Source organism: Urocitellus parryii, chromosome 15 (assembly GCF_045843805.1).
Source record: "Urocitellus parryii isolate mUroPar1 chromosome 15, mUroPar1.hap1, whole genome shotgun sequence".
NCBI lineage: Eukaryota > Metazoa > Chordata > Mammalia > Rodentia > Sciuridae > Urocitellus > Urocitellus parryii.
The window spans coordinates 16544196-16571724 of record NC_135545.1 but is presented as its reverse complement, the minus strand read 5'-3'; the positions used below and the strand labels follow the sequence as shown (position 1 = coordinate 16571724).

At 54.0% G+C, this 27529-nt stretch overlaps 2 protein-coding genes across 6 annotated transcripts; both read left to right on the top strand.

Moving 5' to 3' along the window:
- The first annotated feature begins 2358 nt into the window (after positions 1-2358).
- On the top strand, positions 2359-4461 carry Zbtb32 (zinc finger and BTB domain containing 32). 2 transcript variants are annotated; one of them, XM_026380114.1, is made up of 6 exons: positions 2359-2908; positions 2981-3236; positions 3476-3549; positions 3649-3717; positions 3835-3996; positions 4181-4461. In XM_026380114.1, exons 1-6 carry the CDS (start codon positions 2359-2361, stop codon positions 4459-4461), a joined length of 1392 nt encoding a protein of 463 aa, XP_026235899.1. The 2 variants fall into 2 exon arrangements, with proteins under 2 accessions (XP_026235899.1, XP_026235898.2); XM_026380113.2 differs by having other exon boundaries at positions 2359-3236.
- Positions 4462-5678: 1217 nt separating this feature from the next.
- On the top strand, positions 5679-26955 carry Kmt2b (lysine methyltransferase 2B). 4 transcript variants are annotated; one of them, XM_026380063.2, is made up of 37 exons: positions 5679-6047; positions 7142-7214; positions 7459-9476; positions 9690-9803; positions 9896-10046; positions 10343-10622; positions 10799-10854; positions 11111-11389; positions 11819-11913; positions 12198-12296; positions 12437-12550; positions 12690-12836; positions 12939-13034; positions 13428-13545; positions 14093-14206; positions 14373-14557; positions 14632-14721; positions 14825-14929; positions 15057-15130; positions 15750-15865; positions 15962-16053; positions 16136-16273; positions 17354-17512; positions 17709-17829; positions 17908-17986; positions 18088-18248; positions 19305-19532; positions 19617-20919; positions 21008-21085; positions 21163-21272; positions 24991-25128; positions 25214-25288; positions 25391-25568; positions 26028-26135; positions 26246-26329; positions 26447-26576; positions 26665-26955. In XM_026380063.2, the coding sequence occupies exons 1-37, from the start codon at positions 5679-5681 to the stop codon at positions 26938-26940; spliced, it is 8151 nt and encodes a 2716-aa protein (XP_026235848.2). In that variant the 3' UTR covers positions 26941-26955. The 4 variants fall into 4 exon arrangements, with proteins under 4 accessions (XP_026235848.2, XP_026235847.2, XP_077649498.1 ...); XM_026380062.2 differs by having other exon boundaries at positions 26028-26144; XM_077793372.1 differs by lacking the exon at positions 7142-7214 and having other exon boundaries at positions 5967-6047; positions 26028-26144.
- Positions 26956-27529: the final 574 nt, after the last annotated feature.

Genomic DNA, 27529 nt, shown 5'->3' with positions numbered 1-27529 from the left:
ACCTCTCAGGCCTTTTTCTCTTCCCCACACTAAAAAGTGCTTAAGTATGAAAGGAGGGGAAATCTCCAGGGACCTTGACCTCTAGGGCAGGAAATGAAAGAGGGTTCTGATTTCAGAGAAATGTCATTTGTCATCAGCCCAAGAAAAGAAGATTTTCTCTTCGAAGACCACCACAGGCTGTTCCTGGGGTTATCCCTTTGCAGAGCTTTGTGGGAGGATCTGAGTCACACACACATCCAGTCCCCAGTGGTGGCCCAGATGACAGAGTTCATTCCCATAGAGCAAGTGAGGCTTCCCAATACTAAGCCAGGGAGAAGGAAGAGGCATGCTTTTGGCCCTCCTTCCTTCTCTCCTTGAAATCCAGATGTTTCCATCCCTTTTTTATTTCTGAGATAGAAGAGTTTTCAGCTACTAAGCCACCTCCAAGAAAGGGAACTAATATCATCTGCATGTGCTATTACCTATAAACCACTTTCATATTCAAGCCATTTCATCTTCAAATGAGGCAAGCAGAGATTATCCTTATTTCACAGATGAGGTAACTGAGGCTCAAAGAGGTGACTTGCCCAAGTTGACTCAACTAGTAAAGGGCAGAGATGATACTTAAATGCAAATCAGATTATTCCAAAGTCCTCATTGCCAGAGATTCACTTCTGTGACTCTTAAAAGAGTTCAGAAATGAAGAGACAGGAGGTTAAGAGGCTGGGTTCTGGAAGTACAAGGGCCATCTCTCCCCTGCAGGGTAAAGCAGAGGCATAAAGCCACACCCTCTTGGGGGACTATGGCAGACTGATACTTGGGGCATCCAATGGAGGACTGAAGTCAGGGGCGGGGCTAACTCGGGGGTGGGGGGGCAGCATCCCCAACAGCATTTCAGAGCATGTGGTGTCAGGAGGCAGCTACAACCGGTGAGTGGATACCTTTCCCCAGCTGAGGCTTTCCTCCCATTACACCCCTCTTCCTGTCTACTTCTTACCAACATGTAACTTCCCTGAGGCATCCAAGTCATAACTCTCTCTTCTACAAGGGTCCTTATGGAGAACCTGCACCCAGAACTGGTGTATTGGCTGGCCTCTAAGCTGTGTTTCTGTTTGTATCTGAGTTCTCAGTTCTCTTCTTAAAAGTCAATATGATGGAGCCAGGAGCCTCATCGCATGCCTGTAATCCCAGCTACTTGGGAGGATGAGTCAGGAGATCACAAATTCAAAGCCAGCTTGGGCAACTCAGTGAGATTCTGTCTCAAAATTTAAGAATAAAAGTGGGGGAGATGTAGCTCAGTTGATAGTGCACCCCTGGATTCAATCCTTAGTATGGCAAAAAAGAGAAAAGAGCCCATGTGGTGGTTTTGATGTGACTTGTACAGTTCTTTCTATTCTTCACTTTTTGGCTTATGAGAAACAAAATGAAACCATCTCCTTACCCTCATGTTGGGAGAGAATAGCCTCCTCTCTCTATAGTTTCCATTCCCTTTCTCTCACTTTCTCAGGCACCAAAGTCTTCTCCAAAACCCTACTCTATCACTGGGTCAGGAGCCTTCTCTCTATGGCTCTTGAATTTGCATTCTTAACCCACTGGATGGGAGTCTTTAGTCTCTTCCAGTTCCTCCTCCAAAGATGTATTCTAAAAGCTTCAGCCTCAGGGAGATGATTGAGGGATGTCTTTGACCCTCCTGCAGCCATGACCACTGTCTTGCTGCCCTCTCTGTCTTTCAGGTATGTCTGGGGAGGACCTACTAGCTTTCTAAGCTCTCCTGTGAAATTGTGTCTTTGCCAGGGTTGACTGTTCTTTGATGATCCCTTTGTCTAGAATGAGGAAAGCTCAGCAGCTTGGAGGTCTTCCTCTGCAGAAGTACCCATGATGACTATTCTTAAGCCAGAGATTGCTTCCTATACTAGTCTTAAACCCACAACTGTTAATTCTCTGGCTCTCTCTCTTTTTTAATATTTATTTTTTGCTTGTAGTTGGACACAATACCTTTATTATCTTTTTTTATGTGGTACTGAGGATCGAATCCAGGGCCCTACACACACTAAGCGAGCACTCTACCACTGAGCCACAATCCCAGCCCTGGTTCTTACTGTTTAAAACTTGAATTTGATCTAATTTCCATTCTCTTACCACCACATTTTCACCACTGGCTCCTGTTATGACTTTGGATAAGTTTAGGTCCTCTCTTGGGTTAGCTTATTTGGTCTATTCAGAAGAGAGAACTCTGATCAAAGACCAAAAACTCATTCTTTCTCCCCTCCCCTCCACAGGCTTGAGAATATGCCGTATCTCCCTCCCCTTTCTGCCAAGGACCCCACATTGTGGTCTTTCTCTAAGAATCCCTAAGATTGGTATCCAAGGCAAGGCAAAATGCCCCTCCCCTCAACAAGACTGTTCAGCCCATATGGCTCTGATCGGTTGGTCCAGCTAGCAGCCAGGCTCCGGCCAGCACTATGTGATACCATGATCACCGTAGGAGACCAGGAGTTTCCTGCACACAGCCTGGTACTAGCAGGTGTGAGCCAGCAGCTGGGCTGCAAGGGCCAGTGGGCTCTGGTAGAAGGCATCAGCCCTTCCACCTTTGCCCACCTTTTGAGCTTTGTTTATGGGGAGAATGTAGAGCTGCAGCCTGGGGAGCTGAGGCCTCTTGAGGAAGCAGCCAGGGCTTTGGGGGTGCAGGCCCTGGAAGAGGCATGCAGAAGGGCTCGAAGGGACAAGGTTGAAGAACTGGATGAAGGGCTGAAGAAACATCAGGAGGAGCCAGAGAAACCCACAAGGGATTCAGAAAGAGGACTGTGGGGGCTTGGAGAGATGCAAAAACCAAAGAAATTTTTTAGAATTGGTGGGAGGGAACAGGAGACATTGCACGGGCACAAACCACCAATAGAGTACTCTGAGATGACAAGAGCAATACCAGAAGGTCAGGGGGAGATGAGATCAAAGAAACTCAGCCAAATCCCTGTTGACTACCAGGGAGCAGATAGAGAGCAAGGAGTGGTCGTGAGGGTGACAGAGAGAACAGGGGGCTCTGAGGAAAGTCTTCAGGGGTTCCCTAGTCCCCTTCCCCCAGCAGGTTCCCTCCAAACCAGCATCATCCCCAAGCCTTGGTGGGCCCAGGCCCCTTGGTTGCGGGAGGGCCAGCCTGCCCTGTGGAGCATCTTGCTGTGGCCGCCCAGATATGGCACTCCCTTCTCCCATAGCACACCCAGCACTGGAACCTGGCAGGAGGTCTGGCCTTGGAACCAGAGGTGAGTGAAGGGCCTAGTGGAAGACTCTAAAATGGGAGGGAGTGGTGCAAGAAGGGTAGCAGTGATGGATGAGGGGTACCACACCTCTTATCTCTACATTTCCTAAGCTGGTGTTGGGCCAAGAAATTCCCACCACAGGGGCAACCAGGGCCAAGCCGTGAGGGTTTGGGAAGGGGCCAGTGTTGACCAGGCTCCCAGGTCTTTCTATGGCTATAATTCTTCCCTGCCCTGTCCCCCAGGATCCCTCTGACCCTGAACAGCCCTAAAGGGTTCTGGAGTCAGAATCAGTTGGCTTCCTCCAGCCCTACCCCAGGTAAGCCCCTCACTGTCCTGCACACAGGGTCTCTTCCCCCGGGGCTGGGTCCCAGGCCTGACCTGAGCAGGGACCCCCACCTCACTCTGCTCCCTTTAGGTTCCCTCCCCCAGGGCCCTGTGCAGGTCAGCCCTGGGGAGATGGAAGACTCTGGGCAGGAGCGCAGAGGTGAGTAGGGTGAGGGCATTTTTGCTTCAGCCCCACTGGACCTACTGATTTCTTGCCCAGGTGCTAAGACTGTGGGATTCCTGGCCCTGCCCCGCTTTGATTTCTCTGTCCACACAGGCTCCCGGACAACCTGTGTGGGTCATGAGGGCACAGCAGGCTGCCCATCTCGCCAACACCCTCCCCCGCCTCCTGCTCGGTCTCGGCCCTATTCTTGCTCTGTCTGTGGAAAGAGGTTTGCACTCAAGCATCAGATGGAGACGCACTACCGAGTCCACACAGGTATGGGCGCCCAGCCCAGTGTGAAGCTGTCGGCATCCTTCCCTACCGGCGGTCTACCCACTCCTGGGTCCCTCTCTCCGGCTCCGGCGCAATTCCCTAGTCTCGTCGCCCAGTGTACCCCAGGCTTGGTCAGCCTTCGTCCCCTGTTCCTTCCTTAAATGGCCTCCCCCTCCCTCTGCCCTAGGAGAGAAACCCTTCTCCTGTAGCCTCTGTCCTCAGCGCTCCCGGGACTTCTCTGCCATGACCAAGCACCTGCGGACACACGGGGCTGCTCCCTACCGCTGCCCTCTGTGCGGGGCCGGCTGCCCTAGCCTGGCCTCCATGCAGGCGCACATGCGCGGCCACTCGCCCAGCCAGCTCCCGCCCGGATGGACCATACGCTCCACCTTCCTCTACTCTTCCTCCTCCTCGAGGCCGTCCCAGGCCTCCACCTCTCCTGGTAGTGCCCCCTCCACCACCACCTGACGGTGTGTTGGTAGGTCCTTTGGCCCCAGACGAATCCAATTAGATTTAGCAAATCTGACTTCAGAAGCGCCGCAGGACAGGCGCCGAGAGCCCTCTCCCGGATGACTGCGGGTTACAGAAGCCTGGGTCAGCGAGCTCCTGTGGGCTGAAATTCGCACGAGTGAGGACTAACTGTATGGGAACTGTTGATTTTATCACCATAATAAAGAGTTTCCTGTGCTCTCTGGTCTGGACAGGAAAGCCGAGCGCAGGCTTTAGTCCGTGTTTCGGCCCCCCGCCCCGCCCTCCCCAGCTTAGCCACTTGTCTTGTAGCGCCCCCTGGTGGCTGTGCTAACCAGCGGGACCGACACTTTCTCCATCTCTCCGGGTTCCTGGGCCTCCCACAGAGGCCATTGGCCATGAGGGCTCGGCATCTCGGCAAACTTCACGTCAGGTCTTGCAGGGATCGGGGTGAACTGTGAGATCGGAGGCACTGGCTCCATCCACAGCAATGCACGGTGCGCTGACTGATCTGGGCGCGCCCGGCCCAGAACTGGAAAGAAGCGCATGCTCCGGCTCTGCTTTCGGTTACTCGTCTCCTCTCCCTGAGCGCACAACCATCGTGCCTCAACACCCGACGGAACGGCTCCCGAGTCGCTCCTGGACCTGAAACTAATCCTCTGCTGCCGCCCCTTCCCCAGCCCACGCCTCCCGTACTGGCTAACTTCATTTGCCAGCGTCTGCCGGGTTCCCAGGGTCTGAAGCCCGCGGCACCCTGGGAGTGGTAGTCCATTCCGACCGCTGGCTCCGACAAGAACAATGGGAGGAGTCTGGGGCGCGGACCACACCTCCCGGAGACGGGGAACTGGCTTTCCGGGTCCCAGTCGGGAACCCCGTATTCTCAGCTCTCGCGTCCGAGCCGCCGGCGGAAGGAGCAAGGCGTCTGGACTACATTTCCCGGAGGCCCCTGCGCCTCGCCCCTCTACGGCCCGGACGCAGGGTCTGTGCTCTCTTCAGGTGCGGTCTGAGGGTGACGGCCGCCCGGCCCCGGACTCCCGCTCCCGTGGTGCCCTGCGCGTGGCCGGCCCAGCCCCCGGCTCCCGCCAGCCCCGCGGCGGCGCTGGTTGTTGTCGTGAGCCGCAGCCGCCCCGCTTCGCCCCTCCTCCGCTCCCCTCCCCCCGACCCTGCGCACGGGCCGCCCCTCCCCCCGCCTCCCCGGCCCCTCTCACGGTGCCAAGATGGCGGCGGCGGCGGGCGGCGGCAGTTGCCCGGGGCCTGGCTCCGCGCGGGGCCGCTTCCCGGGCCGGCCGCGGGGCTCCGGCGGGGGCGGGGGCCGCGGCGGACGGGGCAGCGGGGCCGAAAGAGTGCGGGTAGCTCTGCGGCGCGGCGGCGGCGCGGCGGGGCCGGGCGGAGCCGAGCTTGGGGAAGATACGGCCCTGCTCCGTTTGCTGGGGTTCCGCCGGGGCCTGCGCCGGCTCCGCCGCCTGTGGGCCGGCCCGCGCGTTCAGCGGGGCCGGGGCCGGGGCCGGGGCCGAGGCTGGGGCCCGGGGCCGGGCCGAGGCTGCGTGCCAGAGGAGGAGAGCAGTGACGGGGATTCCGACGATGAGGTGAGGTAGTCGGAGGCGTCCCCCGCGCCGGGTGGGGCGGAGGCCGGGGGCTTACAGGGACCTGGGTGCCCCCTTGGGGTGGCGTGGGCAAGTGGGATCCTCAGGGCTTCTGTGGAGGAAAGGCTTCTGGGAACAAGCATGGAAGGAGATAGTCTGCAGAGAGCTTTGGGTGGATAGGGCCTCTGAAAGTGCATAGAGAAGCCCTGTCTGCAGCTAGCCTCTTGGGCCCCAGACAGGTCTTGCCGAAGCGTCTTGGGCTGATCCTTCTTGGTAGCAAGACTAGGGGAATAGAAGTGTGGGCGAGAAGGCCATGAGGACTGCACGCCCAATCAGTGGTGGTTGACAGCAGCGACGGCAGCAACAGCAGCAGCGTGGCTTTAGTGGACTAGAGACTAGAGCAGTCTGGGCTCTTAGCTGTAGGCTTTCCCCCAGGACCTCAATCTCTGACACATCCCTAGTTTCACCAGTGCTCCAGTTCTTCTGCTGATCTTAAGGTAGAGTGGTGGAGGGCTTCTTGGGACACGGGTTGAAGAAGAATGAAAGGGAGGCTGAGACTGGGCACTCTGCCTGGTCTGAGTTCAGCTCCGGATTTATTCCCCTAACCTTTCAGAAAAAGCAAGAGTGTCGATTGTATTGCTGGGACCCCTATTAATCACCTGAGGGCTCAGTGGAGCCTGATATGATAAACCATTTGATGCTTGCTCCTTCCCCCCCTTGGGTGTCCCTACTCCCATCTTCAGGAAGAAACTGTGGCCTGAAAGGGTGTAAATGGAGATTCCAATTTGTTCTGAGTTGAAGTTGGCCATTAGTGTAGGGCTTACTTGCCCAACCTGAGGAGACACTGTTGTGTTTTCTTCTGGGCCAGGAACCCCTGGTGGGTGTGCTTGTCTGGCCTGGCACTGGGGAGGGGAGTTTAGAAACACCTTGTGCCTCCATTTGTAGGGAAAGACCTTCCTGTCCATTTATTTTATAAATAGGCAGAGGTACATTAAGGGGTAAGCTGGGGATGTTTCTCCATACCTTGAGTCCCAGGTGGAACCAGGGCTTTGGCACTGACTGCTGTTTCTCCCCTCCACCCCGGTCCCCTAAATCAGGAGTTTCAGGGTTTTCATTCAGATGAAGATGTGGCCCCCAGTTCCCTGCGCTCTGCGCTCCGATCCCAGCGAGGTGAGTGATGGGGGAAACTCTACCTCTGTAGCTTTACAAAAATGTTATTCTTGCCCTTTGTGTCAGTTCTTCCCTGTTCTGCTAGTCTCCGTCAGTTACTGAGTATGTCCTGTGTTCAGAGTCCAAGATAGACTGGGCTATGGGGGAAACTGATAAGTAGGACTTAGTTTCTGCCCTTCTGGAGCACCTTCCTCAGTCTGCAGGGCCAGTTTGACCCATCTCCCCACACCTATTCTCCTTTTAGGTCGAGCCCCCCGAGGTCGGGGCCGCAAACATAAGACGACCCTTCTTCCTCCTCCTCGCCTATCAGATGTGACACCTACCCCCCCAAAGACCCCTGCCCGGAAACGGGGTGAGGAGGGCACAGAACGGATGGTGCAGGCACTGACTGAACTTCTCCGGCGGGCCCAGGCACCCCCAGCCCCCCGAAGCCGGGCATGTGAGCCCTCCACCCCGCGTCGGTCTCGGGGACGGCCCCCAGGAAGGCCAGCAGGCCCCTGCCGGAAGAAGCAGCAAGCAGTAGTGGTAGCAGAAGCGGCTGTGACAATCCCTAAACCTGAACCCCCACCTCCTGTGGTTCCAGTAAAACACCGAACTGGCAGTTGGAAGTGCAAGGAGGGGCCTGGCCCAGGACCTGGGACCCCCAAACGTGGAGGACAGTCTGGGAGAGGAGGCCGTGGAGGCAGGGGCAGAGGCCGAGGTGGGCTCCCCCTCGTGATCAAGTTTGTTTCAAAGGCCAAAAAAGTGAAGATGGGACAGTTGTCCTTGGGACTTGAATCAGGTCAGGGTCAAGGTCGACATGGGGAAAGTTGGCAGGATGCTCCCCAAAGAAGAGTTGAATCTGGACAAGGAGGGGGCCCTTGTTGCAAAAAGCAGGAGCAGAAGCTAGAGGAGGAAGGAGAGGAGAAGAAAGAAGAAGAAAAGGATGAGGAGGAAGAGGAGAAGGAAGAGAGAGCTGAGGCTGAGGAAGAGGTGATGCTAGCCGAGGAAAAGGAGGAGGCAAAACCACCATCACCACCTTTAACTCCTCCAGCCCCTCCACCCCCTCCTCCTCTCCCACCCCCGTCAACATCTCCTCCCCCTCAACCTTGCCCTCCACCACCCACAGTCCCAGTGTCTCCCCCTCCACCACCATCCCCTCCACCACCTCTGGTCCCAGAGGAGCGAGAAGAGTCCCCACCTCCTGCAGTCCCAGCTACATGCTCCAGGAAGAGGGGCCGGCCTCCCCTGACTCCCAGCCAACGAGCAGAGCGGGAAGCTGCTCGGGCAGGGCCAGAGGGTACTTCTCCTCCCACTCCAAACCCCACTACCACCATGGGAGGCCCTTCAGAAGACAGTCCCACCGTGGCCCCCAAAAGTACCACCTTCCTGAAGAATATCCGGCAGTTTATTATGCCTGTGGTGAGTGCCCGCTCCTCCCGTGTCATCAAGACACCCCGACGATTTATGGATGAAGACCCTCCCAAGCCCCCAAAGGTGGAGGTTTCACCTATTTTACGACCTCCCATCGCCACCTCCCCACCTGCTCCCCAGGAACCAGCACCAGCTCCCTCTCCACCACGTGCTCCAACTCCCCCATCTACCCCAGTCCCACTCCCTGAGAAGAGGCGGTCCATCTTAAGGGAACCCACATTTCGCTGGACCTCACTAACCCGGGAGCCGCCCCCTCCTCCCCCCGCCCCTCCACCAGCCCCATCTCCACCACCTGCCCCTGCCACACCCTCCCGGAGGCCCCTACTTCTTCGGGCCCCTCAGTTTACCCCCAGTGAAGCCCACCTGAAGATCTATGAATCGGTGCTTACTACTCCTCTTGGGGCTCCTGAAGCCCCTGAGCCAGAGCCGCCTCCTGCCGATGATTCTCCAGCTGAGCCTGAGCCACGGGCAGTGGGCCGAACCAACCACCTCAGCCTGCCTCTATTTGCCCCTGTGGTCACCACTCCTGTTAAGGCCGAGGTGCCCCCCCATGGGGCTCCACCTCTAAGCAATGGGCAGCAGCCTCAGCCTCAGGCTCAGCTACAACAGCCCCTGCAGGCCTTGCAGACCCAGCTACTGCCCCAGGCACAACCACCCCAGCAGCCACAAGTGCAGCTGCAGCCATCACCACAGCACACACCACCACTGGAAAAGGCCCGGATGACCAGCCTGAGTTCTCTACCACTGTCTGGGGTGGAGGAGAAAATGTTCAGCCTTCTCAAGAGAGCCAAGGTACAGCTCTTCAAGATTGACCAACAGCAGCAGCAGAAGGTGGCAGCGGCCATGCCGGTGAGCAAGGTGCTGTGGCCAGGCCCTTTTCCCTAGTTCATCCAGCTGCCTCCCTAGACACTATTCAGCACTGTCAGCAGCCTTCAGAACCAGTTCTTCCCTTATCCTCTAGTGTCCTGTTTTGTCCTCCATCCTATTCCTTCCCTATGGCTATTCCCCTGTCCCCATCTGTCTTTACTTCCCAGATCCTGACCCTGTTTATTCCCTTACCAGCTGAGCCCTGGAGGGCAAATGGAAGAGGCTATGGGGACTGTCAAACAGACCCCAGACAGAGGCTGTGTCAAGTCTGAAGATGAGTCCGTGGAAGTCAAGAGAGAGCGCGCCTCGGTACGTAGTTGGAGGAGGGTTCTCGGAAGTAGGCTAGTTACGGAACACAGGGAACCATTGCCCACACTTATTTCTGGTTGCTCCTCTCCCAGGGCCCTGAGTCACCTGTGCAAGGCCCCCGTATCAAACACGTGTGCCGTCATGCTGCTGTAGCCCTTGGTCAGGCCCGGGCCATGGTACCTGAAGATGTTCCCCGCCTCAGTGCCCTCCCTCTCCGGGACCGGCAAGATCTCGCCACAGAGGGTAGGGGGGTCAATTTGGGGGGTGAGTTCTTGACAGCCACGTCAGGTTTGTGTATGATCAAGCACACCAGGAAGCTAGAAGAGAGGGAGCCTAGTTGGGGGCTTGGAGTTAGGTGGCAAATAAACTGAAATGCTGGATCTTTGACAAAGCAGGTTGACTCGGGAGCATTTAGAACCTATCAGTGTGGGAAAGTAGAGGCCAGAGGCCAGCTGAATGGAACTTGGGGGAGAACAGGAAAATGAGGCAGGATGCCTGGTGGCTTTGGGGCTCCATTTCCACTCTATCTTTTGCAATAGATACGTCATCAGCTTCTGAGACTGAGAGTGTCCCATCCCGGTCCCGGCGGGGAAAAGTGGAATCAGCTGGACCTGGGGGAGACTTGGAGCCTACAGGGTCTGGAGGGACCCTGACCCATACACCCCGGCGCTCACTGCCCTCCCACCACGGCAAGAAGATGCGGATGGCCCGGTGTGGACACTGTCGGGGCTGCCTGCGTGTGCAGGATTGTGGGTCCTGTGTCAACTGCCTGGATAAGCCCAAATTTGGGGGCCCCAACACCAAGAAGCAGTGCTGTGTGTGAGTAGCTGGGGGTGGCCTTGTTCCCGCCTGGGGTTGTTCGTGATCCAGACTTCCTACCCCAGCCCCTTTTCTGCCCAGCCAGAGCAGTGGGATTGGCATCCTTGTGGAGAGCTTCCTCTCTTCCCCCAGACCACCAGTCCCCTACCCTGGTGACGTGCTGCTCCCCTCCCCAGATACCGAAAGTGTGACAAGATAGAGGCTCGTAAGATGGAACGGCTGGCCAAAAAAGGTAACCAGGTTTGAAGAGCATTTTTTTTTTCACGAAACCTTATGTAGATTTGTGGTGTGGAGGAAGCCACATGTTATTTGCTCTTTCTCCTTATCTTTGCAGTTCTCTGCTTTTGTCTGTCTTCTTCCCCATCAAATGTATCATAACTCCTTCTGTATTCATTCTGTCTGCCCCACTTCTTTCTTGTCTTTTTTCTATCTCATTGTCCCATGTCCCCAGCTGAGCTCAAATCCTACTAAGTCCCCTGTTCCCACAGGCCGGACGATAGTGAAGACGCTGTTGCCCTGGGATTCGGATGAATCTCCTGAGGCCTCCCCGGGTCCTCCAGGCCCACGTCGGGGGGCGGGAACTGGGGGGCCCCGGGAGGAGGTGGTGGCCCCCCCAGGACCCGAGGAGCAGGACTCCCTCCTACTGCAGCGCAAGTCAGCCCGGCGCTGCGTCAAACAGCGACCTTCCTATGATATCTTCGAGGACTCGGATGACTCAGAGCCCGGGGGTCCTCCTGCTCCTCGGCGTCGGACCCCCAGAGAAAATGGTATGGACTACTTTATGTTTTCTCCATCAAGCAATCGGTTATGTTTCTTTTTCTCTTTTTTTTTTTTTTTTTTTTTAGCCATGTTGGGGATGGAACTAAGGGCTTAGTGTATGGTAGGCAAGTGCTCCATCTCTGGGCTACGTGCACAACCCTGGTCTTGTGTCTTTTGTGGAAGTGGCAAGGCATTCAGCACCAGGGCTCTTATCAGTCTGCTTGAGAGGGTGGCTGAGAACAGAGGAGGAGGTAGTTTTAGGAGAATATACAGAACTGGTATGTGAGGATCTCACTGAACTTACTGAGCAGGGTCTCGGGGTCATCCTTGTGGGTCTTAGTTAAAGAAGGCTTTGGTAATCTAGGTAACATTGAGGTTGTAGAAGACGATCATGGGGTATAGATGGGGAAGTCTCACTGCTCCCGTGTCCTGCCTAGAGCTGCCAGCACCAGAACCTGAGGAGCAGAGCCGGCCCCGCAAACCCACCTTGCAGCCTGTGTTGCAGCTCAAGGCTCGAAGGCGCCTGGACAAGGTCAGCACGGCCCGCTTCGAGAACCCCGAGCCCTGTGTGAGGCATGGCTCCTGCCCTCCAGGAGCTACCTGGCAAGTCAGGGTGACGGGCACACCGGAGTACTGTGGTGTGTCCACACCAGAGGACAGGCCTGAAGGGATGAGTCAGGCCTTGCCTATATGGAAAGCAGAGTGGAGTCTGGGCAAAGGTCAGGGTTTGGCAGGCTAGGGGAAGGGCATTGAGGAGGGGAGTCTGCAGAGAGGGTGAGATGGGCAGCCTCTGATCAGTTCTTTATCCCTCTTTAGGATGCTTTGGGCCCTAGCCACTTTGCTTCTTTTCCCAATGGCTGGACGGGAAAACAGAAGTCCCCAGATGGTGTGCACCGGGTCCGTGTGGATTTTAAGGTATGTCAGCGAGAGGGGTTGGTTGTAGGGATTGTGGTTGGAAGAAGCTTTTTGCTTGTGTCAGAGTAGCCAGGGCTTAAAGGATGGATCTGACCCAGGTTCCTGGCTATTCTGCAATCCTGTGTCCCCTCTTCCCCTAGGAGGATTGTGACCTAGAGAACGTGTGGCTGATGGGTGGCCTGAGCGTGCTCACTTCTGTCCCAGGGGGGCCCCCAATGGTGTGCTTGCTGTGTGCCAGCAAAGGCCTACATGAGGTTGGTGTTCTCCCTCTTTTCACAGACCCCCCCCCCCCAAGGCTTCATTGGCCCTTCCTGATTATTGGGGCCATCTCATCTCCTGGCCTTCTAACCTCACACTGTGCCCATCATTTGCTCTTTCCTATCCCACCTCTAGTTGGTATTTTGCCAAGTCTGCTGTGACCCTTTCCACCCATTCTGCCTGGAGGAGGCTGAACGGCCCCTGCCTCAGCATCATGATAGCTGGTGCTGCCGCCGCTGCAAGTTCTGCCATGTCTGTGGGCGCAAAGGCAGGGGATCTAAGGTGGGCACAGAGGCCAGCCTGGAATAGGTGGAGGCATGCGAGAGGGGTATATCCCTATGCCGATAGGTTTTACCATTGCCAACTTTCTCAAACATTCTGTAGCACCTTCTGGAGTGTGAGCGATGCCGCCATGCTTACCATCCAGCCTGCCTGGGGCCCAGTTATCCAACCCGGGCCACACGTAAAAGACGCCATTGGGTGAGAGATGAGGCTCACAACCCTCACTATGGTAGTGTAATTATGCCACCACCACCCCCGACTTGCCCCAGGGTTCTCAGGAGGAGGGGAGGGCTGGCATCACTTTGAGAATTTGATTAATATTTTCTCTTTAAATTTTCACAGACAAGATTTAGATGCAGAATTTGATGTAATGGTTTTAGGAGCTGGTGCATTCCACATTCCCAGGCTCAGCATTACCTGCCGTAGCCTGATGTCCATTTCTGCCCCTCTCCTCTTTCTCGTTTCCCCCACAAATCTCTTCTCTTATTGTCCTTCCTCATCTGTTCCCTCCACTTCTTCTCACCTATCTCCCCTGTTGTATTGCTTCAGCCCAATGTCTGGTTTCTTCCTAATATCACCCTGCTCTCCCAGATCTGTTCGGCCTGTGTGCGCTGCAAGAGCTGTGGGGCAACTCCAGGGAAGAACTGGGATGTTGAGTGGTCTGGAGATTACAGCCTCTGCCCCAGATGTACCCAGCTCTATGAGAAAGGTGGGACCTGCCAGGAAAATGGGGTCTGGAGGACCAGAGGGAGGAGGCCAGGCTCCTGATATAGGGCCCAACATAGGGCCTCTGCCAGCAAGAGTTGGAACAGATAGTCTAGTGGCTTTCTACCTTCTAGCTACATAACTTTTTGATTCAGAATATCCTCCCACAGAAGTTCATTTAAAAAAAGAGGGACACAGCCCCTCTGAGGGTGGTAGGAATAAAGGGCCTGGGACCCTACTCTTGGTCAGTTTCTGAGATCCTATCTATAAACTCCAATCTCCAATTGGCAATTCAAAACTTGGGATTTTTTCCTAATTTGTTCAAGCAGCACATTTAGCAAGACCCTGGTTTCTGAAGGGCATCAGGGCTGCAGAGTTAGAAAAGAGGCTTCATCCTCAGCCAGTGTGGGGGGACTATTAGGGACTTGAGACAGGCATAATGGATGCCTCCTACATGGCAGTCAAGGTGTGGTTGGCTCTCCACAGGGACTGTGAGGGGTAGGGAGTAACTCCAGCCTCTCTGACTCTTCCCTGCTTCCCTTTTCCTCTAGGAAACTACTGCCCAATCTGTACACGCTGCTACGAAGACAATGATTATGAGAGCAAAATGATGCAGTGCGCACAGTGTGACCACTGGGTGCATGCCAAGTGTGAGGGGCTCTCAGGTGAGTAGGCAGAGAATCTGGGGTGTAGCTTCAGCCCTAGGGGGATCCCTATCCCACCTCAGGTCCTTAGACAACATGTGGCTAAGTGTTCTTCATGGCCTGGGGGCTCCTAGGACCTCTGCCATCCTCCCAAAACATATTCTCCTCTCCTGCCTGGCTATTCTAGATGAAGACTATGAGATCCTCTCCGGGCTGCCAGACTCGGTGCTGTACACGTGTGGACCATGTGCTGGGGCCACACAGCCCCGCTGGCGAGAGGCCCTGAGTGGGGCTCTACAGGGGGGTCTGCGCCAGGTGCTCCAGGGCCTGCTGAGCTCAAAGGTGGCGGGCCCATTGCTGCTGTGCACCCAGGTCTGGAGGGCCCAGGAGGCAGGATGGGTGGGGCCAGGCCCAGCACCAGCCCTGCTGACTTTTCCTATTTGTAGTGTGGGCAGGATGGGAAACAACTGCACCCAGGTCCCTGTGATCTGCAAGCTGTGGGTCAGCGCTTTGAGGATGGCCACTATAAGTCTGTGGTGAGTGGGACAAGGGGAGGAGCAGGTGGGTGCCAAGAGGAGAGGGTAGGGCTAGGTCTGTGGGTTAGGGTTGGGGCTCAGACCCTGACAAACCCCCTTACAGCACAGCTTCATGGAGGACATGGTGGGCATCCTGATGAGGCACTCAGAAGAAGGAGAGACCCCAGAGCGCCGGGCAGGAAGCCAGATGAAGGGGCTCCTATTGAAGGTAAGCACTGGGGGATGTTGTTCCTAGGGCGGTTGAATGGTAGTGGGGGGAGAGAGTGGATTCATCAGACCCTGCCCCCACCAACTTTTGGGGAAGCCAGTTCTCATCCTGTTAACCCACTCCCCAGCTGCTAGAATCTGCGTTCGGCTGGTTCGACGCCCACGACCCCAAGTACTGGCGACGGAGTACCCGGCTGCCAAAGTGAGCAAGGCTGGGTAGCAGGAGGGAACCAGGGAGTGAGGGCAAAGACAGGGGCACCTACAAATCCAGGGTCAAGCTGGGCTGAAAATAGCATCAGAGTTAAGGTTGAGGATAAAGAAGAGGGTGGTGAAACCAGGATGAGATTCCCCGGCGGTTGTGGACTAGCAAAGACTCAGGTTGTGTAAGTTAGCTCTTGCTTTGTTTCTACTTTAATATAAGGCAGTTGAGGACAGAGCAGTGAGCAAGTAAGATTGGAGCTCACGTTTGGGGTGCTGGGCAGGTATTAATGATCTAGATGGGTAGGGTGGCAATGGGGAAATCCAGGGGGCTGTGGGAGCCTAAAGGAGGCACCTGCTGGAGGCTGGGGATCAGAAAGGCTTCCTGGAAGCAGTGATATCTAAGCTGAGAGGTGGAGGAAGATTATTTCAGGCATCAGGAGAACAGTATTTCTTACATCAAAGGAGGCACAAGAGGACCTGGCTTATTTGGGAGACTAAGAAAACTTCCACATGGAGAGAGGACAAAGAGTGTCATGGCACATTTAGACTGATGTTGTGGGTGGGCCCCAGTCCAGCTGTCCTTGTTAGACATATCAGATGCTAATCCTGCTTGTCCACAGCGGAGTCCTTCCCAATGCGGTGTTGCCCCCATCCCTGGACCATGTGTATGCTCAGTGGAGACAGGAGGAACCTGAGACCCCAGAATCAGGGCAGCCTCCAGGGGATCCTTCAGCAGGTACTGGCATGTGGGTGCTGGAAGCTAGTGCCCTTGAGCTTGAGGGCTAGTCTGCTGATCCTGATTCTTGGACTTCTTTTTCTGCATTCTTTCCAGCTTTCCAGTGCAAGGATCCTGCTGCTTTTTCACACCTGGAGGACCCCCGTCAGTGTGCACTCTGCCTCAAATATGGGGATGCGGACTCCAAGGTGAGGGCTGCTGTATGAAGCCTCAGGTTGTGGGGCCCTGGAAGCTCCCTCCTCCATCATACAATTCCTCTTCTGCCTATAGGAAGCGGGGCGGCTTCTGTACATCGGGCAGAATGAGTGGACACACGTCAACTGTGCTATTTGGTCAGCTGAAGTGTTTGAGGAGAACGATGGCTCCCTCAAGAACGTGCATGCTGCTGTGGCTCGAGGGAGGCAAATGGTGAGGGCTGGGTCCTGGAGAGAAGGGCAGCCCTGGGGTTCTCAGATAGGTCCCTGCCTTTAGTGGAAGCAGCTCTTATTTCACATTTTCTACCAGGACGTGTCTTTTGACTGCTATTTCTAGATATCTTTCTTGGTTGTTCCAGGACTCTGGTGCTACAGTGACAGATCTGGCCATAATTTGAGCCTGAAGCCTTGGGGGACTAAAGTTAGGCTTTAGTCTTTTTAGTCTTGTTTTTTTTTTTTCTTTTTCTTTTTTTTTTTTTTTTAAGAGAGAGTGAGAGAGGAGAGAGAGAGAGAGAGAATTTTTAATATTTATTTTTTTTAGTTCTCGGCGGACACAACATCTTTTTGTTGGTATGTGGTGCTGAGGATCGAACCCGGGCCGCACGCATGCCAGGCGAGCGCGCTACCGCTTGAGCCACATCCCCAGCCCTCTTTTTAGTCTTGTTGATTGAACCTGTACTAGATGTGCTATACCATGGCATTTTACGCTCATTCTGCCCCCATGAAGTGATGAGGTAGTACCTGGGTTAGAATTGCCCCCATGGACTGTCTGGCCTGGGGCAGGCCTCAGAGAGTGCCAAGTGCTCATCAGCACTTGGATGATGGAGATTCTGACTGAAGGGGTTAGTTGTGAAGACCAGATAGAGTAAAGCAGGCTCCACATTCGAATAGTGTGAGGAAAGGAAGATGCTAAACATCACTCAGTAAGTGTTGGCTATTGTTAATCTTTCTCTTTTTTTTTTCAAGTTGTCTAATAATGCTTTGTTTCAAAAACCCTGAAATGCAGGGCTGGGGTTGTGGCTCAGAGATAGAGTGCTTGCCTAGCATGCGTGAGACACTGGGTTTGATCCTCAGCACCACATAAAAACTAAAACATTAAAAAAAAAAAAAAAAAAAAGACCCTGAAATGGTTTGAATGTGCTCTTCGCCCTAATCAAGGAAGAGGTTTAGCCTAGTGAGAGCTTTTGTTGAGGGAGGTGCTGGGTTAGGCAGAGTCCTAGAATCAGCAGTGCCCGGCATGAGACCCTGGCTCTAGTACCTGGCTTGTCCACTAAGCAGCCCTTTCCCTTTGCAGCGCTGTGAGCTCTGCCTGAAGCCTGGCGCCACAGTGGGCTGCTGCCTGTCCTCCTGCCTCAGTAACTTCCACTTCATGTGTGCCCGAGCCAGCTACTGCATCTTCCAGGACGACAAGAAGGTTTTCTGCCAGAAACACACAGACCTCCTAGATGGCAAGGTGGGCCAGGACAGTTGGGGAGACAGTTAGCTGCCCATTGCACTTTCAGTGTCTCCTTCTTGTATGTTCTCCCACAGTCCTTAGGACAAGCTTCGGACGTGACAATTCAGTCCTGGCCTACAGAGCTATTCCCTCACATACCCCCACATTCCCCTCACTCCCACCAATCAACCTCCATTTGCCTTCTACTTCACAGGAGATTGTGACCCCTGATGGGTTTGATGTTCTCCGCCGAGTCTATGTGGATTTTGAAGGCATCAACTTTAAGCGAAAGTTTTTGACAGGCCTTGAACCTGATGCCATCAATGTGCTCATTGGTAAGCCACTTGGATTCTCCCTACTCTTCTGACCTTGCTTATCCAACTACCCGTCCTGATCTCTTGTTTGCACCACAGGCTCCATCCGAATTGACTCCCTGGGTACTCTCTCTGATCTCTCGGACTGTGAGGGACGGCTCTTCCCCATTGGCTACCAGTGAGCAATCCAGGGGTGATTAGTGGGTTGGGGAACTTCAGGACTGGATCCCTTTTTGCAAGTTGTCCTAACCCTCTCATCCCACACCCTCGACCTACCAGGTGCTCCCGTCTGTACTGGAGCACAGTGGATGCTCGAAGGCGCTGCTGGTATCGGTGCCGAATTCTAGAGTATCGACCGTGGGGGCCAAGGGAAGAGCCGGTTCACCTGGAGGCAGCAGAGGAGAACCAGACCATTGCGCACAGCCCTGCCCCTTCCTCAGGTCTGGCTCGGTACTACCCCATTCTTTTCCTTTGATGCTGCCCTCCCTAAATGGTTACCCATCAGCCTCTCTTTCCCTGCTCCCCTGGAGAAACTCCAGGAGGTGCTTATTTGTTACTGGCCATGCCTTACCTGCCTAGGGCTGTGCTCAGCATTTCCTAGGAAGTGATTGGGGGGAGAACACTCTGTGACTAGCTTTAGAGGAGTGGTGACTTGGGGACAGCCGTAAGAAGCGGAGTGGTTTTAGTTCCTGGATTAGGGCTATATGATATTTAATGCTTCACCAACTCTGGTGAAGGTATGGGTTCTGTGGTATTATATCTCATGGGGGACTTTTGCTATTGCAGTAACATATTGGTAGAACTGGAATTTGAATCTGGATCTACTTATTTCCCAACTGACAACCTCACAGCCATGCTGACAGGGAGGGATTAGAGCTGGATGACTCAAAGAATGTACTTAGAGATTAGTAGGAAAGGGAGAGGTCATTGTGGGCCAAATAGGAGGAAGAAGTGTGGATTGTATTTGTGGGTTAACAGTCTTACTCCAAGTTGGAGCATGATATGAAGTGGAGAGAAGAGGAGGGTGCATCCATCCTGACTGGAGAGAAGGGAGTGTCAAGAGGAGGCAGAGATCATCTTGCAAAGTCTGGGTGGGGCCAGTTAATGGAGAGCCTGAAACACCAGGATGAGGCTGATGTGTTTGATGTGGCATGGATGCTCAGAGCAGGTAGGAAGTGGTAGGACTGGCTATGTTGGAGAGAGGGCACTGCAGCTCATGGCAGGTGGTGCCTACTGTAGAGAAAGCAGTGGGCAACTAGCAAGTGGGGAGATAGCAAGGAAGAGGGGAAGAGACATCATGAAAGGACCCTGATGCAGGTGTTCATAGAGATTTTACAGGTGCCACAGATGGGGCCCAGTTGATGACAGGAGTCTAGTACATGATGTGACCAGTTCAGGGTTGAGATCCTGGACGGTGTATTTAGTTTAAATGAAGGGGGTATCGTGATGGGACACTTGGACTGATCACCCCTAATGCAGTTCTCTTACTTCTTCAGAGCCCCCGTATCATGAGGATTCCCCACCAGATACAGATGCCCTAATCCCTGGAGTTCCTGAGCATCACTCGCCTGTTCAGAATCTGGATCCCCCACTCCGGCTAGATTCAAGCAACGCTCCTCCTCCAGCCCCCCGCTCCTTCTCAGGGGCTCGAATCAAAGTGCCCAACTACTCGCCATCCCGGAGGCCCTTGGGGGGTGTCTCCTTTGGCCCCCTGCCCTCCCCTGGTGAGCACTTGGGGAGTGTCCAGGGGAGGGTGAAGTTGGGGAGGCTGGAGCCACTGGTTAACGCACTGACCCTTTTCACCACAGGAAGTCCATCTTCTCTGACCCACCACATCCCTACGGTGGGAGACCCGGACTTCCCAGCTCCACCCAGACGTTCCCGTCGTCCTAGCCCCCTGACTCCCAGGCCGCCACCATCAAGGCGGGCCTCCCCTCCTCTCAGAACATCCCCTCAGCTCAGGGTGCCCCCTCCTACCTCAGTCATTACAGCCCTCACACCTACCTCAGGGGAGCTGGCTCCCCCTGGCTTGGCCCCATCTCCACCACCACCCCCTGAAGATCTGGGCCCAGACTTTGAGGACATGGAAGTTGTATCAGGACTGAGTGCTGCTGACCTGGACTTTGCAGCCAGCCTACTGGGGACTGAGCCCTTCCAGGAAGAGATTGTGGCTGCAGGGGCAGTGGGGAGCAGCCATGAGGGCCCCGGGGACAGCTCAGAGGAAGAGAACAGCCCCACTACCCGCTATGTCCACTTCCCTGTGACAGTGGTGTCTGGCCCTGCTCTGGCGCCTGGCACCCTCCCTGGAGTCCCCCGAATTGAACAGCTGGATGGAGTGGACGATGGCACAGACAGCGAGGCCGAGGCAGTCCAGCAACCCCGGGGCCAGGGGACTCCTCCTTCAGGGCCTGGAGTGGGCCGATCTGGAGTCCTCGGGGCTGCAGGGGACAGGACCCGACCTCCTGAGGACCTGCCATCAGAAATTGTGGATTTTGTGTTGAAGAACTTAGGGGGGCCTGGGGAGGGGGCTGCTGGTCCCAGAGAGGAGTCACTTCCCCAAGCACCTCCCATGGCAAATGGCAGCCAGCCCTCCCAAGGTTTGCCCCCTAGCCCAGCTGACCCCACCCGGACATTTGCCTGGCTCCCTGGGGCCCCAGGAGTTCGGGTGTTAAGCCTGGGCCCTGCTCCTGAGCCCCCTAAACCTGCTACATCCAAGATCATTCTTGTCAACAAGCTGGGGCAAGTATTTGTGAAGATGGCTGGGGAGGGTGAACCTGTCCCACCCCCAGTAAAGCAGCCACCTTTGCCCCCTACCATTCCTCCCACGACCCCCACCTCCTGGACTCTGCCCCCAGGACCCTTGCTTGGTGTGTTGCCAGTGGTAGGGGTAGGGGTAGTCCGCCCTGCCCCACCTCCGCCTCCACCTCCACTGACACTGGTGTTTAGCAGTGGGCCCCCCAGCCCACCTCGCCAGGCCATCCGTGTCAAAAGGGTGTCCACCTTTTCTGGCCGTTCCCCACCAGCACCTCCCCCAAACAAAACCCCCCGGCTGGATGAAGATGGGGAGTCCTTGGAGGATGTCCCCCAAGTTCCTGGACTTGGTAGCAGTGGGTAAGTGAGTGTCCTGAGGTTGGGGCAGCAAGCAAGGATGATGGGCAGGAGAAGGCAGCTTGTCCTTTTCATGGATTCTCCCTGCCAGGTTTAGCCGAGTGAGGATGAAAACACCGACGGTGCGAGGAGTTCTCAACCTGGATAATCCTGGGGAGGAAAGTTCTGGGTGAGTGGCTAGGTCCCCTTTTCCTAGAGGCCAGTCTGGGACCTCTGTTCCTTTTTCTAACAGGTCTTTCTTCACAGGCCCCTCCAGGAACGGTCCCTTCTGCTGCCACTTCCAGAAGCAGGTCCTCCCCGGGCCCCTGATGGTACCCCAGACCTGCTGCTTGAGTCCCAGTGGCACCACTATTCAGGTAAGGGCCAGTTTTTCCTTTTCACCGTCTTTTTCTTGTGCTCGACTTAACTAGATGACTGACACATCCTGAATTGGCCCAATTTAAAAAAAGTACATACCAGTAGCTGAGGGTATGACTAACTTAGAGGGGCCCTGGGTTCAATTTTTAGCACCCGAAAACAAAGGAGAATATACCTAGTGGTTGTGAGCCCAAGGCTAAGTGCTATGGTCACAGAGATGCCCATGGGGATCTCAAGGCCTTGTGGCAGAAACAGACATAAAAATGATATTTTAGCTTTAATAACATTTCAGCAAAGTCCTCAAGTCCTTTGTCTGGCCTGCCCAGGGTAGCTTGGTCTGCCAGGGTCAGAGAGGTAGGTATCTAGTCAAGCTAAAGATGGACATCTTGGGGATCATCTAGAGAGGATGACCATAGGACCCAGAAGAGGGCCAGGAACAAGAGGACCAGAAGAGAGTGGTCAAGGAAAGGGAGTGGTCATTTGGGAATCTACCTGCCATAGGAAGCACCACTGGGAGTCTAGGAATAGTGTATGGTATGAGCAGGTGGAACGGGGTGAGGAGGATATTGTGTCACCATCCAAAATTAAAAGGTATTGGTTAATGAAGAAGCTAAAAGCAGGGCTGGGGATGTGGCTCAAGCGGTAGCACACTCACCTGGCATGCGTGTGGCCTGGGTTCGATCCTCAGCACCACATACAAACAAAGATGTTGTGTCCGCCGAGAACTAAAAAATAAATTAAAAAAAAAAAAAGAAGCTAAAAACAACATCAGGCACCTTGCCGAAAAGTTCAGCTAAGGGTTAGGAGGGGGAGGAGGTAGGGCAGCTGCTTAGAAGTATTTAGTGTGAGGTTTGAGATGAACCAAAGGATGCTTGTGGAAGGAAAGGCGAGTGGGAGAACTTATGGTGGTAAGCTTCAAACAGGTGACTCCTGAGATGGAGGAGAAGAGGTGAGATAGGTATCAATGCAGAAATTGGGAGATGATAGGGGCGCTCAGAGTAGTTTTGATTGCAGGACTCAGTGAAGCTAGAAGTGAAGTTCTCTGTTTAAGGGCAGTCTCTCGAGAGTCAGTTGGTGGTCAAACAGCCTTGCTTGGGATTTGTGGCCCAATCCTGTCCAGGTGTTTGGATTTTCTCATTACACAGAGATTAACTGTTGAGCACGAAAGTGGAGCAAGGTGGACTGAGACTGCTTAACTGAGAGGCTGCTTAGGGGGTCAGAGACAACATGAGGATATGGCAGTAACTTTGACAGGCATTTGTTGCTCTTAGGGACCATACCAAGTTTTGGTAGGGGAAGTAGACACAATGCAGTACAAGTGCATTGCAGGTTAGATGGATACTGTGAGGGAAAAATGAAAGAGTAGCTGGGCAAGAGCTCTGCAGTCAGCACTATTGTGCAGAGGTGAGGATGGGGAGCAGGTAAGAGAAGAGCTAGAAGTGGTTAGAAGTGGACCCTGGGGTGCTGAGTCCTGGGATGATGCGAGTCACACACACAGCAAGGGTCTGGTTTAGAGCTTCACTTGGAGCTGGGGAGGATGTGTGGCCAGGATACCCCTGAGAAGTGATGTGGCAAGAATGTGGCCATTGGGTCCTGCTATCCTAAATCATATTCCACTCAGGCTTTTGTGCTCTGACCCTGAACCCCAGATATAATGACCAGCTCTCACCTCTGAGAGGAGAATGTGGAGTCCTAGAAGCCAGGGAAGGAATGTGTCAAGGAGGGAGGGCACACAGCTGTACCAGTACTGCTGCTGGCACCACAGGATACAGACTGAGAGCTGGTCATTATATTTTCCCAACCTGCCAATTTTAGTGTGTCCCAGAGTCCTGCCCTTGATTTGACTATCTTTACTCCCAGATGTTCTCTTCTGGCTTTACATACGCATCTATAATCTGATAGTCCCCATATTGCTTTCCCAACCCAGACCTAATCTCTGAACTCCTAGTTTGCAATCTGCTGCCTCCTTTCCTTGCATTTCCACCAGCAAGTTGCAGGGGGAGTTTTCTAAGTGGCAACCCAAAGCCATAATGTCCCATTTTGAGCCCTTGACCTTCACCCCAAATTTGTTTTTCTTTTTCCTCACCATTGCAGTCAGTGGCAGTTTTATCCTTTCTCCATTTAAGCTCCAAACCTCGGAATTGTCTTTGGCCACAACTCTTTTTGTCACATCCACTTCTATGTCAGCAAGTCACCTACTCTTATCTTTAAAATCTATTAACCCCTGAGAAGTCTTTTAAATACCTTATGTACAGTGTACTTGGTTCTATGTGTATGAGTATGTATGCTTGTAATACATATATATATATTTTTTTTTTTGGTCCTGGGGATTGAACCCAGGGGCACTTAACTACTGAGCCACATCCCCAGCCCTTTTTTATATTTTATTTAGAGGGTCTCACTGAGCTACTTAGGGCCTTGCTAAGTTGCTGAGGCTGGCTTTGAACTTGCGATCCTCCTGCCTCAGCCTCTTGAGCCCCTGGGATTATAGGCATGCTCCACCACGCCCAGCTTACTTACAATATTTGTAGAAACTTACTGCATATAGGGCTGGGGCTGTAGATCAGTGTTAGAGCACCTGTTTAGCATCTGTAAGGCCCTGGGTTTGATCCCCAACATGGCAAAAAAAAAAAAAAAAAATGCAAAACATAATTTTCCAGTATTTTTAATTTGTGTGAAAAACAATGATGATTGATATATGGGCATTTATGATAGACTGGATTTGAGTGAGCAATCTTGTGTGGCCTGCAGAGTTCAAACACTCCATGCCTCTTTGAAACTGTTCTGATGGTTGAGAAGTCCTATAGAAAAGGAACCGCAGCCGGGCACGGTGGCGCACACCTGTAATCCCAGCAGCTCAGGAGGCTGAGGCAGGAGGATCGTGAATTCAAAGCCAGCCTCAGCAATGGTGAGGCGCTAAGCAATTCAGTGAGACCCTGTCTCTAAATAACATACAAAATAAGATTGGGGGTGTGTGGCTCAGTGGTGGAGTGCCCCTGGGTTCAGTCCCCAGGACAAAAAAGAAAAGGAAAGGAACTGTAGGCCCCTTAGAAAAACCCATGTTCTGGACTAGGGTGTAGCTCAGTGGTAGAAAGCTTGCCTAGGCATGTGAGGCACTGGGCTTGATCCTTAGCACCACATAAAAATAACATAAAATAAAGGTATTGTGTCCATCTACAATTTAAAAAAAAAAAAAATTAAAGAAAAAGAAAAGCCAGGCATGGTGGCACACGCCTGTAATCCCAGCAGCTCAGGAGGCTGAGGTAGGAGGATGGTGAGTTCAAAACCAGTCTCAATTTAGTGAGGCATTTAGCAACTCAGTGAGACCCTCTCTCTAAATAAAATATTAAAAAAGGGTTGGGGATGTAGCTCGGTGGTTGAGCACCCCTGGTTTCAATCCTCCATACGAAAAAGAAAAGAAAAACCATGTTCTGGGCTGGCGGTGGCATGCTTGCCTAGGGTGTTTGAGGCCAACCTAGAGTCAATCCCCAGCACCACCAAAAAAGAAAGAAATCCTTTATGAATGTCTCATTGAGAAAATTATGTCCATTTTATAGGGCTCACTGGGCAGAAGGAGCAGGAAGAGGGTGATTGGACTCCATAGTCTGTGTGCCTGGGGGAAGGGAAAGTGGTGTCTGCAGGGAGTACAGTGGGATGTTGGAGACTTTTGACTCCAGGAAGGTGATCCTTGCCCTCTTACCTGCTCATTGGGACCAGGTGAGGCCTCCAGTTCTGAAGAAGAACCTCCATCTCCAGAGGACAAAGAGAACCAGGCTCCAAAACGGGCTGGCCCACATCTGCGCTTTGAGATCAGTAGCGAGGATGGCTTCAGTGTGGAGGCAGAGAGCTTGGAGGGTGAGTTGGGAACAGTAGTGGCAGGGAAGAAAAGTGGCCCACAAGACCTCCTCCTGACTCTACTCTGGCACTGCTGTTACTCCAGGGGCGTGGAGAACATTGATTGAGAAAGTGCAAGAGGCCCGAGGGCATGCACGGCTCAGACATCTCTCTTTTAGTGGTAAGTAAGGGGTAGATCCACAGGGACTTGGGGGCTGGGATAACTCCCTGAGGGCAAGGTAGGCCTTCCAGGATTTGATCCATCATCAACCTCTCTCCTCAGGAATGAGTGGGGCCAGGCTCCTGGGCATTCACCATGATGCTGTCATCTTCCTGGCAGAGCAACTGCCTGGGGCCCAGCGCTGCCAGCACTATAAGTTTCGCTACCACCAGCAGGGAGAGGGTCAGGAGGAACCACCCCTGAATCCCCATGGGGCTGCCCGTGCTGAGGTCTATCTCCGGTGAGAGGTCTGGGAGCTCTCAAGGGTGGGAGCTGAGTCTGTAGTATTGAAACCAAGTCCTGGGAAGAAGATGCTAGGCTGCTCCAAGAGTGGTGGGGTTTTGTTGTTTGTTTTCTTTTCAGTCCTGGGGATTGAACTCAGGGGTACCTACCAAGCCACACCTGTAGCCCCTCCTCCCATTTTTGAGACAGGCTGTTGGACAGTCTGGCCTTGAACTTGTGAGCCTCCTATCTCAGGCTCCCAGGTTGCTGGGATTATAGGCCTGCACAATGCCTGGCTCCAAGAGTTATTTCTAACATAACATTCACATCAGAAGAATAAAGCCCACCATTTCCCCTTTTGCTGTGTCTTCAACAGCATATTCCTCCTATGCTGTCAGCAGCAGACCAAGGCCACAGAATCTGTAGGCAGCATGAAGGAATGTATGACCCTCCCTCCCTCCCTCCTTCCCACCTGCAGGAAGTGTACCTTTGATATGTTCAACTTCCTGGCCTCCCAACACCGGGTGCTCCCTGAGGGGGCCACCTGTGACGAGGAAGAGGATGAGGTGCAGCTCAGGTCAACCAGGTATGGAGGGTAAGCTGGGGTGCTGTGGGTGGTCTGAAAGAATCCTAAAGAGGGCGACCAGGGGTAAGAGAGCCCTCTTTCCTGGATTCCACACTTCTGTCTCCCACCAGACGTGCCACCAGCCTGGAACTGCCCATGGCCATGCGCTTTCGCCACCTCAAAAAGACGTCCAAAGAGGCTGTGGGTGTCTACAGGTTAGTGGGGTCGGGGGAGGTGCCCCTTGGGTGGATGGACAGGTGCCCTGGTAGGGGGTGATATGGTGTCTGGCCCTCTGCCCCCCTGAGTTTCCCCTTATCCATCCTACACGGCAGATCAGCCATCCATGGGCGAGGCCTGTTCTGTAAGCGCAACATCGATGCCGGCGAGATGGTCATTGAATACTCTGGCATTGTCATTCGCTCTGTGCTGACTGATAAGCGGGAGAAGTTCTACGATGGGAAGGTGGGCTGCACAGGCCATGGGAATGAGGTGGGTGAAGTGGGCCAGTCCTTGGGGATGAGCACCTGATTCTCTCCACCCATCTCTGTAGGGCATCGGGTGCTACATGTTCCGCATGGATGACTTTGATGTGGTGGATGCCACGATGCATGGCAATGCCGCCCGCTTCATCAACCATTCATGTGAGCCCAACTGCTTCTCTCGTGTCATCCATGTGGAGGGCCAGAAGCACATCGTCATCTTTGCCCTGCGCCGCATCCTGCGTGGTGAGGAACTTACCTATGACTACAAGTTCCCCATTGAGGATGCCAGCAACAAGCTGCCCTGCAATTGTGGCGCCAAGCGCTGCCGACGGTTCCTTAACTGAGGCCGTGGCTGCCCACCACGACTCCTCACAACTCCTCTTGCCATCTTGCCCCTAGCCTGAAGGATCCCTAGTCCCTCAGAGCATCTCACTTCCACCCTCCTGTTCAGAGTGGATGTGGACATGCAGGTGGCAAGGGGCCTGCCTCTACCCTTCCAGCAATTGCCCCCTTCCTGCCCTGGGGGCCCAGGATGTAGATATTGTACAAAGGTTTCTAAATCCCTTCTTTTCTATGCACTTTTTTTATTTAAGAGGGTGGGGTCTCAGGTGGGAACCCCCCACAATAAAGTCTGTCAATGTTTGGAGAGGTGGTCTTCCCATGTGTATGGTGTTGGGGGCAGGTAGGAGCTGTTGCTTCTCCATACCCCAGCCCTTCCTGAACCAAGGAAGTACATCAGCCTCAACAGTATGTGAGAGGCCATGTAGGAATTAGGAGTGAATTGTGTGGTCTGCGAAGTTTTCAAAGCAAGAAATGCCTCACGTTTTCTAATGTAGAATGCAGACTGAATGCCTGTGGATGAGCTGTCTGAGGTGCAGCAGGACTGTTCAGAAAGCAGCACTGAGGTCAGCTGTCCCACATGTGGCCCTTCTG

Excerpts from the sequence above, each read along its gene's own strand:
- Zbtb32 (XM_026380113.2), top strand. The coding sequence starts at position 2,359 with ATGCCCCTCCCCTCAACAAGACTGTTCAGCCCATATGGCTCTGATCGG. Across the intron at positions 3,718-3,834 it reads CTCTGGGCAGGAGCGCAGAG|GCTCCCGGACAACCTGTGTG; the intron begins GTGAGTAGGGTG and ends CTGTCCACACAG. Across the intron at positions 3,997-4,180 it reads GCACTACCGAGTCCACACAG|GAGAGAAACCCTTCTCCTGT; the intron begins GTATGGGCGCCC and ends CCTCTGCCCTAG.
- Kmt2b (XM_026380062.2), top strand. The coding sequence starts at position 5,679 with ATGGCGGCGGCGGCGGGCGGCGGCAGTTGCCCGGGGCCTGGCTCCGCG. Across the intron at positions 7,215-7,458 it reads TGCGCTCCGATCCCAGCGAG|GTCGAGCCCCCCGAGGTCGG; the intron begins GTGAGTGATGGG and ends TTCTCCTTTTAG. Across the intron at positions 13,546-14,092 it reads TACCCAGCTCTATGAGAAAG|GAAACTACTGCCCAATCTGT; the intron begins GTGGGACCTGCC and ends CTTTTCCTCTAG.